General features: G+C 39.3%; 1 protein-coding gene across 3 annotated transcripts; it reads left to right on the top strand.

Annotated features, from left to right (window-relative positions):
- The first annotated feature begins 257 nt into the window (after positions 1-257).
- On the top strand, positions 258-15,835 carry LOC143031454 (uncharacterized). Of its 3 annotated transcripts, none has more exons than XM_076195278.1 (2): positions 258-744; positions 12,321-15,834. In XM_076195278.1, the coding sequence occupies exon 2, from the start codon at positions 12,410-12,412 to the stop codon at positions 14,036-14,038; it is 1,629 nt and encodes a 542-aa protein (XP_076051393.1). In that variant the 5' UTR covers positions 258-744; positions 12,321-12,409; the 3' UTR covers positions 14,039-15,834. The 3 variants fall into 3 exon arrangements, with proteins under 3 accessions (XP_076051393.1, XP_076051395.1, XP_076051394.1); XM_076195280.1 differs by lacking the exon at positions 258-744 and adding an exon at positions 4,581-4,653 and having other exon boundaries at positions 12,321-15,835; XM_076195279.1 differs by lacking the exon at positions 258-744 and adding an exon at positions 4,671-4,836 and having other exon boundaries at positions 12,321-15,835.
- Positions 15,836-16,479: the final 644 nt, after the last annotated feature.

The raw sequence follows: 16,479 nt of genomic DNA, 5'->3' as shown, positions 1-16,479 counted from the left end.
CATACATTGCTGTTGGCACAATCACTCCTTCATATAACCTCCTCTTAGCATCCATTCCCAGATGTCTATTTCTCATTACACTTTTTAATCCACCAAGGCATTTACTCGCTTGTCTCAATCTACATTCTACCTCCTCCCCAACTCCTCCCTTTCCTGCCACATTCGCACCCAAGAGATGGAGGAATTCAAGCCATGGTTGGCAAAGGTAGATGGAGATCCAACAAAAGCTTATTGTCTTACGTGTCAGAAAACCATTGCAAGCATTGCCAAGCAATCTGACGACGGTAGAAAGATACACATGTTCTGTTGAACAACTCTTAATTAACCTCACGTATTTGCTATTTTTTTACATTTTAGGCACACATCTTTGAGGCACATTAATTGTTGACGCACGATCTTTTACTCTCCCCAAGACATTATATGGTTAATTAGTATTATTTATATCCGTTTTCTTTCTCACCTAATGGTTAGAAAATGGTAGCTGCAGTGAAACTACAGACTTTCCTATGTTTGTACACGTTTAAAGGCTAACTGGTAACCGTTCATCCACACAAGCGAGGAATCGGCGGCACCCCGGTGACCAACCCCTCCTTCGCTACCTCCCAGAGTGCAATAACACTATCGCCGAGAGGAGGAAAATTGCAAGAGGCCATTGCTTTGAGTACTGCCCTGCTGTCTAAATGATAATCTTGACCCGTTTGAATACATGATATTAGATCACGTCGCCCTCTCCGTTTTTCCAGTGTAAGTCAAGGTGCATAAACATCTCTACGTAACAGATTGTTATCCAGTTCTTCAATCAGCAGTGTTAAATATATTGATATAGGCTAGGAACAATATCCAACAAATCCTACATTAGCAATCAAACCCCACATATCTTCACAGCATGACCGATGTTCCTAAACAGCTTTAGTATGCCCGCGAGCAAGACTCTCCTATTCCACACCGAGAACGGACAAAAGGTCCCCGGACAAAATGTCCTGAAATCTGCACCCCCGGGACAAAAGGTCCCCAATATTTAGGACAAAAGGTCCCCATTTTTTTTTTCAACAAATATTTATTTTTATCAACTGTTTATACATTTTGGGTCATAGTTAATTGTGGTTTTATAACAACCCTTCAATTCTGGAGAATCTCTATATATAAACACAAAGTACAATAATATTTTATATTTGATATTTTATTAAATATCACAATGATGAATCACAGTACATCTCACAAATCATATAAGATGATAAATCACAGTACATATCACATATAATATATAATACATATCACATATAATACTGGACATATATAATATATAATACAGATGACCTAGACGTTGGGCTGGCCACCACGCAGGTTGTGACTGATGCCACGCAGGAACTCTGGGATGGTCTTCCTGCACTCCTTGTAGTCGGTCACCAGGTTATAGAGGCGAACATGGAGCTCGACGTAGCACCGCTTCGACCGCTTGTTCTGACGGACACCACGGTCATCCTGGAGGAGGACTGCATCAACGGCGGCTGCCTCCGCCTGGAGGCACTCAATGAGCTTCCAGACGGTTGGATTCGCGTGACCAACTAGGCTGGAGAACTTGTTATTCCAGCCCTCGCGGATGTTGTTGGTGCGTGGCTCGTTGGCTAGCGTAGCGTGGTGCTGGTTCCACCGGTCAGCAGGGAACATGGGTGGACTGCGGCGAAGGCGGATAGGCTTGATGACTCCAGGGGTGGTGGTGGTGTCTCTGCGCTGGTGACGGAGCTGCCCGGAGACGTAAGTGGCGTCAAAGTACTCCACTAAGTCAGCAGCATCTTGAGATCACGCCGCACACACCTCCAGATGACTTCACCGGTCTTCTTGGAAACGTTCTTCTTGGTGTACATGAAGTCCTTGAGAAGGATCTTCTGACCACCCTTCTGGGACGTGATGACCTGTAGCTCGTCTGACATGGTTGAGTAGCTCAGTAAAACTGACATGCCTTGTCAGGATATGCCAGGTTTATATACTGAACTTGACTAGGTCTTGAGCAAATTCTGAGCAGATCTGAGGTGTGAACCAGGCACAGAGGTGTAAGAGAGGTGTGACAAGCACTTTGTGAGCAAACTTAGAGCACATCTGAGGTGTTAACCAAGCAATGGGGGTGTGAAAGAGGTGTGATAAGCACCTTATGAGTACAAGAAAACGACAATACGAAATGAAAATCGCTGATAAATCCAAAGAGAATCCCAAAGAATTCTATAGTTACATTAGAGATAAAAAGGTTGTTAGGAATCACATTGGTCCACTATTATCTGCTGACGGTCAACTTGAATATTCAAATGAAGGAATGTGTAATATCTTAAACAATTATTTTAGCTCGGTATTCGTAAACGAAACACCTCAAAGTGAATTCCAAACTGAAACCTGTGAAAAGTCTGGGGTAAACTTACTCACTACGGTAAATATAACAAAAGAAAAAATTAAAAGGTGTATAGACAAACTCAAAGTTAATAAAACACCAGGGCCTGACGGTTGGCATCCAAGAATCTTAAATGAAATAAAAAATGAGATTGTTGTTCCATTAGAAATTATTTTCAAGAAATCCATCATATCCGGAGATGTCCCAAGAGAATGGAAGCTAGCTAACGTTACTCCCATATTCAAAAAAGGTGACAAAATGAAACCAAATAACTATAGGCCTATAAGTTTGACTTCAATCGTAGGAAAAATAATGGAAACTATCATCAGAGATGCTATCGAACATCATTTAGAAAGTAACCGTTTGATAGATGATAGCCAGCATGGTTTCAGACGGAAACGTTCTTGCGTGACTAACTTACTCGAATTCTACAACACAGTTATCTCGAATTATGACAAAAGAAACAATATAGATTTAATATATCTAGACTTTGCAAAAGCTTTTGATACCGTCCCACACGAAAGACTACTTACTAAATTAGCTTTGCATGGAATAAGTGGTAGCCTATTAGGTTGGACTAGTAATTGGTTCAATGGTCGAAAACAGAGAGTTGTTTTAAATGGAAAAACTTCTGGATGGAAAAGTGTTGCAAGTGGAGTTCCTCAGGGTTCCGTTCTTGGGCCACTTCTATTCATAGTATATATAAATGATATAGACCATGGACTAAAATCTACTGTTTCCAAATTTGCTGATGATACAAAACTGTGCGGAGTGGCAAATGATCACTCAAACCAATTAGATATTCAAGAAGATTTAGATAAATTACAGCAATGGTCTGAAAAGTGGCTAATGAAATTTAACACAAGTAAATGCAAGGTAATGCACATAGGTAAAAATAACAGCAAGTACGATTACAAGTTATTTGGAAATTCGTTAACAAAAGTGGATAGTGAAAAAGATCTCGGCGTAATTATCAGTAACGACCTCAAATCATCCAAGCAGTGTATTTCAGCCTCTGAGAAAGCAAATAAGATTCTGGGACTGATTGCGCGATCTTTTGATTTCAAAAGTCCATCACTCATTAACAAGCTATATAAATCGTTAGTTCATCCACATTTGGAATATGCTGTTTCTGTATGGTCACCGAATCTCATTAAAGACATTGACAGACTGGAAAAAGTACAACGGCGAGCCACAAAACTGATTCCAAATATCAAAAATAGATCATACGAAAATCGACTAAAACACATGAATCTGTTTTCCCTAAAAAAGCGTAGACTCAGAGGTGACTTGATACAGGTCTTTAAGATTTTAAAGGGAATTGACAACATCAAAAATGACAAAATTTTCACATTGAATGAGAATGAGACAAGAAACAATAGTCTCAAACTGCCCGGAAATAGATTCAATTTGGAAGTAGGTAGAAACAACTTTGCCAACCGTGTAGTAAATGAATGGAATAAACTTCCTGCAGAGGTAGTGCAATGTAGTTCAGTTCGAAGCTTTAAGAATCAGTTAGATAAATACCTAAGTAAGATGCTGTAATGGTTATAATTTATCTTATATTATTTGCTTTTGTTTTGTTATCATTTGTCTGTCTGATTTTCATTTATTATTAGTTATATGTCAATTTATTATTATTTACTATTTACCTGTTTGTTTATTATTTAACTATACCTATGCATTTATTTATGTATTTTATTTGTTATTTACATTATTATAGTTTTTATTTATTGTTTTATTATTAATATGATTTTTTTCGCATCCGACCTAGATATGGATCAAAAGGTCTCCTGTCGGCATGCTCCGCCTTTGTAATCCTTTGTAAAAATTACAGCACACAATTATGCTTTATTGGACTTATTGTATGCCTATAAAATAAAATAAAAATAAAATTAAAAACAAAAAATCACAAAAAATATAAAGGAATAAAGTAAAACACATCTGACAAATTTTTAGGGAAAAAAAAAAAAAAAAAAAAAAAAAAAAAAAAAAAAATATATATATATATATATATATATATATATATATATATATATATATATATATATATATATATATATATATACATATATATATTGACATTTTGACCACCCACCTAGGCCGTTGGGGACATTTTGTCCCAGGGGTGCAGATTTCAGGACATTTTGTCCGGGGACCTTTTGTCCTACATTCATTTCACACATGCCCAATCCTGGATGAAAAAGACACCAGTACCGCTACCAACTCGCCACTACTTCCTACATAGAGCAGGACTTTTAAGTAAAGCACAGGTTGTGAAAGCAAAACAGATTAGGTACCCCTTGATAGAGCTTAGGATTACAAATATTTTCGTTATGTAGGGGCAGACCATGTAAAAACATTTCTAAAAGTGCCTTTGTACATTTGCAAGAATATTTGAAATTGTTAAGACATTTGTGTCACGAAAATTGTAAGCAAAGAAGGAAACCACACAGGTAAGGAAAAGGTTATTGTAGGCGTTTGCCAGACAGAGCCTACATGATTAGATTGATGCCTGGAAGTTGCAGGCCATTATGGTTGTAGTTGTCTAGGTGTTGGATACTTAAGAATGCTGTAGGTCAGTAATGAGATCAAATTAGGTCTTGTTCTGTTGAAAAAAAAAACAGCGTTTCAAAAATTGTAGAGGGGGCTGTCAAATAACAATAGCCCCTTAAGAACTAGGAAGTAGTTAATGGTATATGCTGATGTTTTAGAACAATTCCAAGTACTGAATAAGAATTTTGGCTTAGGTGTAGAATTATGTAAATGTAAAGATGCATGCTAGTCTTTTCTAATCACCGCTGATGTTACTGTTGATTTGTGGTACTCATATCTGTGGTTGAAAATACTCAGAATGATAAAGCTAGTTGTGATGCAGGTAAGAATTGCAGACTTGGGATTTAAATAATGTAACCTAACCTAATTGTTGGTAATTGTATAGATGCTCGTCTTAGTGTTTTGAAAATCATTGCTGACGTTACTATGAATTTATTGTATTTAAACATGGGCTAGCAGATGATAAAGGGAAGGGTTGCAGACTGGCAAACATATATGTGAATACCTAAAATTATGTAGAATCATAACTACATTATTGTAAAAGATATATATGTATGGAAGAGAATGAAAATGATCTTGTATTAACTTATCTCGTATCGAATACAAGAAACAAAATGAACAAATATCATTGAAAAATCTATTTGCCATGAGGGAGAGAGGGACTGGGGAGGTTATATATGGTCAGAATAGGAGAATACTGTGCTTGATTTATCGTTTATTTGAACAGTGTTGTCATTTCTTTCATTAATCACTGGCTTTGCATGCTTCTCTAAATTGCAATACTTATTTCCCAATGTAGTCCCCAGATGGGGGTGGGGGTTTAGTACAAACAAGTGATTTCCAATTGAAATGGAACACCCAATTTGGTCAAATCAACAGGAAAACTGTTGGGAAAAAAATATATGGATCATGTCAAGAACAGTGACCCCAATGATCCTCATCTAAAGAATGGCTATCCCAACATAACCTAACCGAACCCCCAGTATTCCCTACATACATATACCAAGGCTTTTTCCCCCTTCCAAGGGAGGTAGCCAAAAAGGGAAAGGCATAAAAACACTCCCACCCATTTCATCCCTAAATACACTCCACACCCCTCCCACCCTCCCTCTCATCTGAGCACCTCCTGGATGACGGGTCATCCCTGCACCCTGCCCACCGCCCTGGGTCAGAAGCAGTGTCGCAAGACACAGTACATCCACAGCAAGGCCGCTTCATTTAATCGGCGACCCCCCCTCTCCGTCCCCCTTTGCATATAAGGCGAGGACGGGGAGAAATCCCTTCGGGCTGCGTCAAAATTTACTCACACATACTACCCCACCCCCCACCCCCCCGCCCATTCCTCCTCATGCAGTCACAACATCATCCATATACAACCATTCTCCACTCACCTCTATCTTCTCTTCTCTCCCTTCCTTCCTCAACAGACATTTCCCTCTTCCCCAAAGCCCCCTTCACCCCATCCATCCACCTCATCCTAGGACGTCCCCTCATGTTCACTCCCTCCACATCTGCCTTCCATACCTCTTTTACTAGTCTTTCTTCACTCATTCTTTCCATGTGTCCAAACCATCCTAATATTCTTTCATCAACCCTATCTCCCAAATCCTTTTTCACCCCTGTTCTCCTCCTCACCTCCTCATTTCTCACTCTATCCAGCCTAGTAACCCCCACCATACTTCTCAGACACCTCATCTCAAACACATTCAAACTCCTTCTCTCTTCTTCTCTTATGTTCCACGTTTCTGCCCCATACAGTGCTGTTGGCACAATCACTCCTTCATACAGTCTCCTCTTCGCATCCATTCCCAAATGTCTATTCCTCATTACACTCTTTAAACCACCAAGGCATTTACTCGCTTCTCTCAATCTACATTCTACCTCCACCTTCACTCCACCTTTTCCTGCTACACTTGCACCCAAGTATCTAAAACTATCCACTTCCTCCAGTCGCTCTCCCTTAATGTTCACTTCCAGTCTACTGCCACTTTCACCCCTTGTACATCACCTACATCTCATCCCTAATTCAGATAATGTCAAGATTAGCGAACCCAACATATCTATATAAAAACAGCAAACCTGATTATAGTAATGTAAAGAATAACGAACCCAATAATCTTTTAAACAACAGTGAACCCTACTGTGATTGTGTTCTCTAATCTTGGGTATGGTCAGAATTGGAGAAAACTGCTTGTTTTATTGTTTATTTGAACAATGTTGTCCTTGTTTCTCTCATTAATTACTGGCTTTGCACTCCTCTTTAATTCTAAATACTTATTTCCCAATGCAGTCCCCAGACATGACTGGTATGGGGGTTGGGGTTGGTACAAACAAGTGTTTTCTGATTGAAACAGAAGACCCGATTTAATGAAGTCAACAGGAAAACTGTTGTAAAAAGAAATCAAATCTAATAGCCTGTTGGGTGTATTGTGGGTATTGGGATTTACATCCTTAAGTGTAGTGTGACTTTGGATAATGTAATACATTATTTTTTCACCTAATTTACCTCAAGTTCATTATGTGAACCTCTTGTAAACCAGTAAGGTGATATTTTCTAAAGTCAGGTATTATGTACAAAATGCCACAAGACAAAGGTAATCCCTGTATAAAAACACAATTGCATATTTTGCACTTCTATTTTATTTCCTAACACAGAAATAGAAAACTGTACATATAAAATTAGAATAAATCAAGTTGACGTTAAATTGTTGATGTTCCAAATTGATCAGATGTTGAAACTGGTACCTGCAAAGAATTCCTCATTTGATCTTGGAAGGCTTTTTTGAAAGTTCTTTTACTCCCATCTCCGATGTTTCTATGTAGGTTGGTAGGTTGCATCCTGTGCAATTATTGGCCACATTATTGTCTTCCCTTTTTAGGGAATTAATGGGTGTCCATACAGAGGAGGTATTATTTTCCAACCAAGAAAATAATAATGATAATAATAAAATAATAATAAAATGAAAAATAGAATAATAGTTGTTCCACTTTTCATACTGTTCATGATGGCTTTATATTACTTTGGTCATACTCTGATTTAAGACTTCATTTCTAATCAGACAATTCTAATGGTTTAAAAGAAATTTATCTATTGTTGTTGTCATACTATATATATCCATTTAATTTTTGTATGGTTTTAATGAATACATGAAATAGAAGTGCAAAAATATACTTTTTGTGCAATTTTGATAAATGAAATAGAAGTGCAAAATATAATGGTGATTTTATCCTTGATGCATAATATGAATTGTTTATTCTACATCTATAAAAATTGTTTTATGATGATAAGCAAGAAAATGTAGGATAGTAGACATTATCATGTGGCATTTTGTTGCATATCCTTTCCAACTTGTCAGTTTCTGTATTAATGACCATTTCTCTCATGATTCTATAGATGGTCAGTGGGTCACCTATTTGTCTTCTTTGTTCCAGAGTTGGCATTTCCAACTTTAACAATCTCTTCATATGACAGTTTTGAATTTGTTGGGGCCATATTCGTAATTGCTGTTTAGATTCTTTCAATTTTCTTTATATTCTTTTTAGTACTGGGTGTCCATAATGTTGCTGCATACTGTACTCCAGTTTTGGCCTTATCAATGTGATTACTAGTTTCTTTACCATTCCTTCGTCCAAGTAGGTAAAGGCCCCCTTTGTTGGTCACAGCAGTTTTTTCTATCTGTATATCAGGTGCAATATCCTTTATGATAATCACTCCAAGGTCTTTTTCAGAACTCACTACTTTCTTTACTTCCTTTGTACCAATTTTATATTGTCATGATATTCTGTGAGTAACCTGGTTTACAAATATCCTTTTTGTAGTGACAATTCTGTATTACAGACATTTTCTTAGCTAGTGAAACTTCACAAAATTATTTCAATGCCTCATGGAGCACAAAAAAATAAATAAATAAAATAAAAATACATATACATACATGCATATACCAAGGCTTTTTCCCCCTTTCAAGGGAGGTAGCCAAAAAGAAAAAGACATAAAATCATTCCCACCCATTCCATCCCTAAATACACTCCACTCCCCTCCCTCTTATCTTAGCACCTCCCGGATAACGGGTCATCCCTACACCCTGTCCACTGCCCTGGGTCAGAGGCAGCGTCGCAAGTCACAGCACATCCACAGCAGGGCCGCTTCATTTAAATAAAAATAAAATAAAAGCATGGCACAAGTAGAGAATATTGTTTGGGATCTTACAATTTTTAAGGTTATCATTAAAGATTACTCTCTGTTAAGTTATCTAGAGAAAGGATGTAATTTAGTGGATCTATTACTGGTGTGTCTAGTTCAAAAATTGAATTATTTACTTGCATTGGGAAGGGCACCGGTTTGTACAGGTTGAATCTAAATTCAGAAGCAAAAGGAACCTCTGTTATTATTGAAGAAACACTTAAGTATGCAGTTTACAAGGGATAATAGAATGATAGCTTTACTTCACCAAAGAAAGGTTGGAAATTACAATCTTTCTTAGGTGAGTTAATTATCCTTACAAGTTGGGGCATTGGGAGAAGGGAGGACATGACTTGACCAGAATTTGCGACAACTAAATCTTGCACAAAAGATTCCAGGACACACAGGATTCCAATCCATTACTTTGAGGATTATTGACTTGAATATTGATGTTGTTTACCTTAAATAACTTGCATAATTCTTCCAAGATTTTGTTGTTAAATTCAGCAGCATTGTCTGAAACTGAGATCTTGGGAGTTGTGAAATTACAGATTACTTGTTCATATATTACTGAAGCAATTGTTTTGGCTCTCTTATTTGGAATGGGGGTGTTGTAAAATACAAAATCTTGACATAATCAATGGCAAAAAATACATATATCCCTTTTCAGACATAGGTAACTCAAGTGTATCTAAGTGAATTTTTCCCGAGGGTTATGTGGTATAGGATATGATAGCACAGGAGCAGACTTGGATGTATTTCATTTTACCTCCATACATCTCAAGCAATTGTCAATATGTAAGTGAATATCTCTCTTCATGCCTAGCCAAAAGTATTTAACTGTGATTTCACTAAGATCCCTAGCTCAGCCTGACATATTGTCATGCCCTCTTTTTTCAATGTTGCAAATCCTATCAATAGATCTGGGAAGACAGATTCTTCTACAACTATCACCAGAATGTACAAGTGCTCATTTTTTTTTTTTTTATATACAAAATAACATAAAAGTCAGTTTTATCTAATGTTTTAGCTGACTTTCTATTAGTCCTTGTAATGAGTAATGGATTGATTCCAAGATTTTCATTCCTAGTTTCAACCTTTTAAGCATTTTACTGGTTATAACATTTACTACAGATCCTGTATCAATAAATATTTGAATAGGTCTATTGAATAATTTACTCACAACGATGGGTCCTACAGAAGTCCTTCCAATTGTTACAGTAAATGAGAGAGATAAAATCTCCTGTGTTGTTGTTCTCTTTGTCATCCCTTATCAGTACACTATGTCTGTCCCTCTAAGGTTAGCTCTGCAGTGTTGTTTCATTTTGTGTCTTCTGGGGTTTTTACTCCTGTTTCTGGGTGAATACAACAAAAATTTGGCATTCCTCTACAATCCTGTGTTCTATGTCCTACTCAATTGTGATACAAACAGAAAGTTGGGTTTCTACAATGATATTCATCATGACTCATATTTTCAGTTCCTGCAAATGATATAATAACACCCATGCTGTCCCAATTTCCTACAATTATGGCACTCAGTCTAGTGTTCCTTGAGGTGCTTCTAACTCTATGTTAAAATCCTCTGTTTCTGTAATCGCTCCTAATTTTCCTGGTTTCTTTATTGTTGCATTATTAATGTCATGACATATGGAATATTTGCTTTACTATCTTGATAACCTGGTAAAAGATAATCTCCCCTATGTCTCCCCTACCTTTCTCAGGATCTAGATTTTCTTTCAACATTTCTATCTTTTTCCTTTCATCTAGTAGGTTTTTGTCACTTTTAGTATATCAATTATATTAATGAATCAATTTACCCCTATTGTATTGACCAGGGCCCCCGAGAGGAAGAAATGTGCTGGTGCGAGATGATTGTGTTGCACCATATTATACATTCTGAGATAAGAAATCGTGTATGTTGGCTGTCGCTAAAATATTTGGCACATGGAAATCCCTATCAGCTTCAAAGCAACAATAAAAATTCATGCATAATTGCCCACTCTAATTTTCAATTTTGATATTCTTGCACGCACCCCCTCTTGAAGGGCCTGGTACTGACTGCGAGGTAATAACCTCTTGTTGGAGAAATTCTGTGATCATTCTATTATAATTACAAGTATAATACATGTGAGTTTCTACCTTCTCTGTTGATGGTGTCGATTTAAATAGACTCCTTCTCTTCAACTCAACACATATGTGTGCACACGTCAGCAACTAATCCTTTTCCTTGTAGTCGTCCCTATCCTTCACTAGATCGTTCTCGTACCAGCGTGGGGATTTGCGTGCACTGCGTTGCCCCGTCTGTTGCTTGGAGTTTGTGAGTAGTTGCTTGCGTTTTCTTTTGTAGACAAATGATTGTGTTTTGTTTCTTCAAAGACGTTGCTTGCGATGATAGTTTGGCTGCAACAATACTCTACATATGTGGAAGCACGTATGCTGCAGTACATTCTTTATATGTAGTCTGTAAATATGTGCACTGAGTGTTTTATTAGTGTGTGTCCTTTCCTTTGCTGCTGCCACTGTCACCACTCTCACCACTGTTGCCGCCCTTGTGGCCCTTGTTAATTAAGATGGGAGAAAGCTTGGCGGGATGACGCTTTGTCTTCCTTTTTGTTTGCCGTTAGCCCAAAAAGTCATCTGCAAAACACTCCCTATGTGACGTATGCAAGACTTTGACAGCAAAGCAAGTAGTGTGCCTCTACGTTAAAGGTTGCTTTAATTGGCCTAGTTCTTCATTAGTTCCGAACACCACTGCCAAATTCGTAGATATTAATAAGGTGACGTATCAAACGTGTTCAGTGTTTACATTCTCTCATGCCAGATATGCAATTACTATAGACAACCGTTACTCAATAAGATAATCTTAAAAGTTTGTTTTAGTACTGGTTGATTGAGGGGCAGGGTTGAATCCACCCTACCCCCCCCCCTCCATGTAGGTGACAGTCCCACTACGAAGTGCATTGTAGGCAATTAATATTTACTCCTTTGAGTAGGAGAGAAGTATGGAATTTCGACCCACAACTAGGCTAACAAAGCAAACACCGCTATAATGACCAGTTGACCATTTTGATAATCGATTTTACTATGTGTTTTTAGGCAAATTATTCTTATAATAGAGGATGGCATGTATGAAATGGTTTGTGTGCAAAACACCAACAGTCCTACTATTACATCTCTCTAAAAGTTAATCTCATTTTTTTTCAGAAAGGTATCAACAAAGAAAACCCGATGTGGCATCTATAGCTCGGCTATCTCACAAATCTTAAACATCAAGTGATTGTCACATATATCACATGATGACCCACATAGTAGAGAAGCCTTTCCAGTGTGACTTGTGTGATTCTGCTTTCTCACAAAAGCGTAATCTCAAACATCATATGATGACCCACACAGGAGAGAAGCCATTCCAGTGTGACACGTATGATTCCGCTTTCTCACAAAAGCGTGATCTCAAACGTCACATGATGACCCACACAGGAGAGAAGCCATTTCAGTGTGACATGTGTGAGTCTGCTTTCTCACGAAAGAGTCATCTCAAATGTCACATGATGACCCACACAGGAGAGAAGCCATTCCGGTGTGACATGTGTGATTACGCTTTCTCACAAAAGGAGAGTCTCAAATGTCACATGAGGACCCACACAGGAGAGAAGCCATTCCGGTGTGACATGTGTGATTCCGCTTTCTCAAAAAAGGGTACTCTCAAAAGTCACATGATGACCCACACAGGAGAGAAGCCATTCCAGTGTGGCATGTGTGATTCTGCTTTCTCACAAAAGCGTGATCTCAAACGTCACATGATGACCCACACAGGAGAGAAGCCATTCCGGTGTGACATGTGTGATTCCGCTTTCTCAATAAAGGGTAATCTCAAATATCACATAATGATCCACACAGGAGAGAAGCCATTCCAGTGTGGCATGTGTGATTCTGGTTTCTCACAAAAGCGTGATCTCAAACGTCACATGATGACCCACACAGGAGAGAAGCCATTCCAGTGTGTCATGTGTGATTCCGCTTTCTCACAAAAGGGTAATCTCACATATCACATGATGATCCACACAGGAGAGAAGCCATTCCAGTGTGGCATGTGTGATTCTGGTTTCTCACAAAAGCGTGATCTCAAACGTCACATGATGACCCACACAGGAGAGAAGCCATTCCGGTGTGACATGTGTGATTCCGCTTTCTCAAAAAAGGGTACTCTCAAAAGTCACATGATGATCCACACAGGAGAGAAGCCATTCCAGTGTGACCTGTGTGATTCCTCTTTCTCACATAAGGGTCACCTCAAACGTCACATGATGACCCACACAGGAGAGAAGCCATTCCAGTCTGGCATGTGTGATTCCGCTTTCTCACGAAAGCGTAATCTCGAAATTCACATGACCCACACAGGAAAGAAGCCATTCCAGTGTGACATGTGTGATTCCGCTTTCTCACAAAAGTGTGATCTTAAACGTCACATGATGACCCACACAGGAGAAAAGCCATTCCAGTGTGACATGTGTGATTCCGCTTTCTCACAAAAGCGTGTTCTCAAACGTCACATGATAACCCACACAGGAGAGAAGCCATTCCAGTGTGGCATGTGTGATTCCGCTTTCACACGAAAGGGTAATCTCAAACATCACATGATGACCCACACAGGAGAGAAGCCATTCCAGTGTGACATGTGTGATTCCGCTTTCTCACTAAAGGGTAATCTCAAACATCACATGATGACCCACACAGGAGAGAAGCCATTCCAGTGTGACATGTGTGATTCCGCTTTCTCACAAAAGGGTAGTCTCAAACGTCACATGATGAGCCACACAGGAGAGAAGCCTTTCCAGTGCGACATGTGTGATTCCGCTTTCTCACAAAAGGGTCATCTCAAAAGTCACATGATGACTCACACAGGAGAAGCCATTCCAGTGTGACATGTGTGATTCCGCTTTCTCACGAAAGCGTAATCTCAAAGATCACATGATGACCCACACAGGAGAGAAGGCATTCCAGTGTGACATGTGTGATTCCGCTTTCTCACAAAAGGGTAATCTCGAAAGTCACATGATGACCCACCCAGGAGAGAAGCCATTCCAGTGTGATACGTGTGATTCAGTTTTCTCACAAAAGAGTGATCTCAAACGTCACATGATAACCCACACAGGAGAGAATCCATTGTAGTGTGACATGTGTGATTCCGCTTTCTCACAAAAGGGGGTTCTTAAACATCACATGACTACCCACGCTGAGGAGAAGACATTGCAGTGTGGCCTGTGCAATAAAGCTTCTTTTCACGTAAGGATCTTCTCAAACGTCACGTCACATGATCACCCATACAGGAGAGAACCCATTGCAGTGTGACCAGTGCAATAGACATTTTTCACGAAAAACTGTTCTCAAATGTCACAAGATGATCCATACATGGTTAAGGCTTTTACACTGTGTCCTGTGGGATGAAGCTTTCCGAAAAAAGGATGATTTGAAATAGCACGTGATGACCCATTCCGCAAAAAGGCCTTTTCAACAGCTTGAAGGAGCAGTATCTAACAGCATATGATAATGAACATGTGAGAAGACTTTCTTGTACTCTTTCTTGTGCGATGCAGTTTTCTCTCGAGATGCTTTCAAATGCCACATGTGATAATTCGTTCCCATACCAACGGAATCACCCTGTTATTTCACCCCTACCACATCCTCCAGGTTTTAGCGGGAAAGGATGGCGCGTCCCCAGCTTGGTTATCTACTCTTCGGTGAAAAAGAAGTTTTATACTGGGGAGTGACCAAAATGTCAGCATTTTTAAGGGAGAAACTGGGAGAGTTTGAATAAGCCCATAACACTGGAAATATAATTAGGAATACCCGTCTGGGGGTATTGGCTGCACGTTATTGTGATAAAGTAGCATGCAGTTGATACTCTAGGGTCTATGTGGGGTGCCCCTATGGACCAGAGCCACACATCATTTTGTCTGTTATAGAGGAGGACTCTTTTTCCAGAGATATGATGACACTTTTATTATACTGCGACTGTCCCTCCGTTATGCTCTCCCCCAACCCCTTGTTACTGTCCTGTTCCACTTCTCTGAATGTTCATTTCCTTGTTTTCGCCTACCTTCCCTGTGGTGGGGGACAGAATGCTGCCGCCAAGTATTCCCACTTGGATCGTAAGAGACGGGGATTGGGACAATTAGGATGTGTGACGACATACGAGGGACGGACGAAGCCGTTGTCAAGGTTGAGTAATGGGATGGCGATCAGTTATAGCTTGGAGGAAGCGGTATACAGCTGGAGTAGTATGCATGAAAATATAGATGTAAGTGCTACCACCGTCGCCGCCCTTGTAATCCTCACTTTGTGGATATGGCGACTCACTTCTGTTAGTTATAATCTACTGTCCAGAAGAATGAAAATGTAGGAATCCCCCGGGAGGACATATACAAGGTCTTTGCGAACTATGCTTGCCAACTACAGCGAATTGTGCCTCCCCCCCTCCCCCCGCCCTTTCTTTGGGAGCGAGCGCCGCGGAGGGTAGGGCGAGGCGCGACTATTCCTATTATATCGAAATTTTCGCTTTTGACATATACGTCTGCATTTCTTGTATGTACTATATAAAATAAAAAAAATGTGATGGTTTGTATGTGTTATATAAAAAAGTCATATTAAAACATTTAAAAAATGTAAAATTTTGTTGTACTTTTCCATTAACCTCTTTGGTGAAATTATTGCGGGAAGCATCAGCTGCCTGATGCACGATGATCCATCACCATACTCGCGTTATACAGCAGTATTGCTCCTTCTCTTCCACAGAGAATATGATCAGCAGGCCAATTCACAGAGTTTTGGAGTCGCTCGGGCACAACTACAAAATGAATACCACCATGACGCAGATGCCGGCATCCTCATACAAGTATAAGGACAGTTTCCCGCATTTTCCGCTATTGTCATTTTATCGCATGCAAGAGGACACCTTCCAACATTTTGTTTATTTCATAATAACCATTAATATACGCTAAGGATAATGTGACTTATGGATATCGCAATTCAAAATCAGAAATCAATATATTAAAAGAAAAATTATGAATGAAATGGAAATGCCCATCATAATCGAGTCCTATATCAACACGAAGAATAGTAGAGTTAGACGAAAGCCTTTATTGGCTTCACTGTTGTAACTAAGATAGAACTTTGTAAATCACATGGTAGAGCGGTCAGTCCCCGTTCCCTCGCTTGCATCCTATGCAATCGTCAGATTCACAAGACTCGGGTTGGGGTACAAGTGCTGAGGGAAAGTAGTAGGACGGACGGCAGGAAAGAGACAACTACGGTATGACCAACCCCTCCCTCCTTCACTACCTCCTCGGTCAGAGTGAAACAACAC

This window comes from Oratosquilla oratoria, chromosome 12, assembly GCF_046742065.1.
Source record: "Oratosquilla oratoria isolate Oo_2021 chromosome 12, ASM4674206v1, whole genome shotgun sequence".
In the NCBI taxonomy this organism is placed as follows: domain Eukaryota; kingdom Metazoa; phylum Arthropoda; class Malacostraca; order Stomatopoda; family Squillidae; genus Oratosquilla; species Oratosquilla oratoria.
Note: the sequence above shows the minus strand (reverse complement) of the source record. Positions and strands in the feature narration are given on the sequence as shown.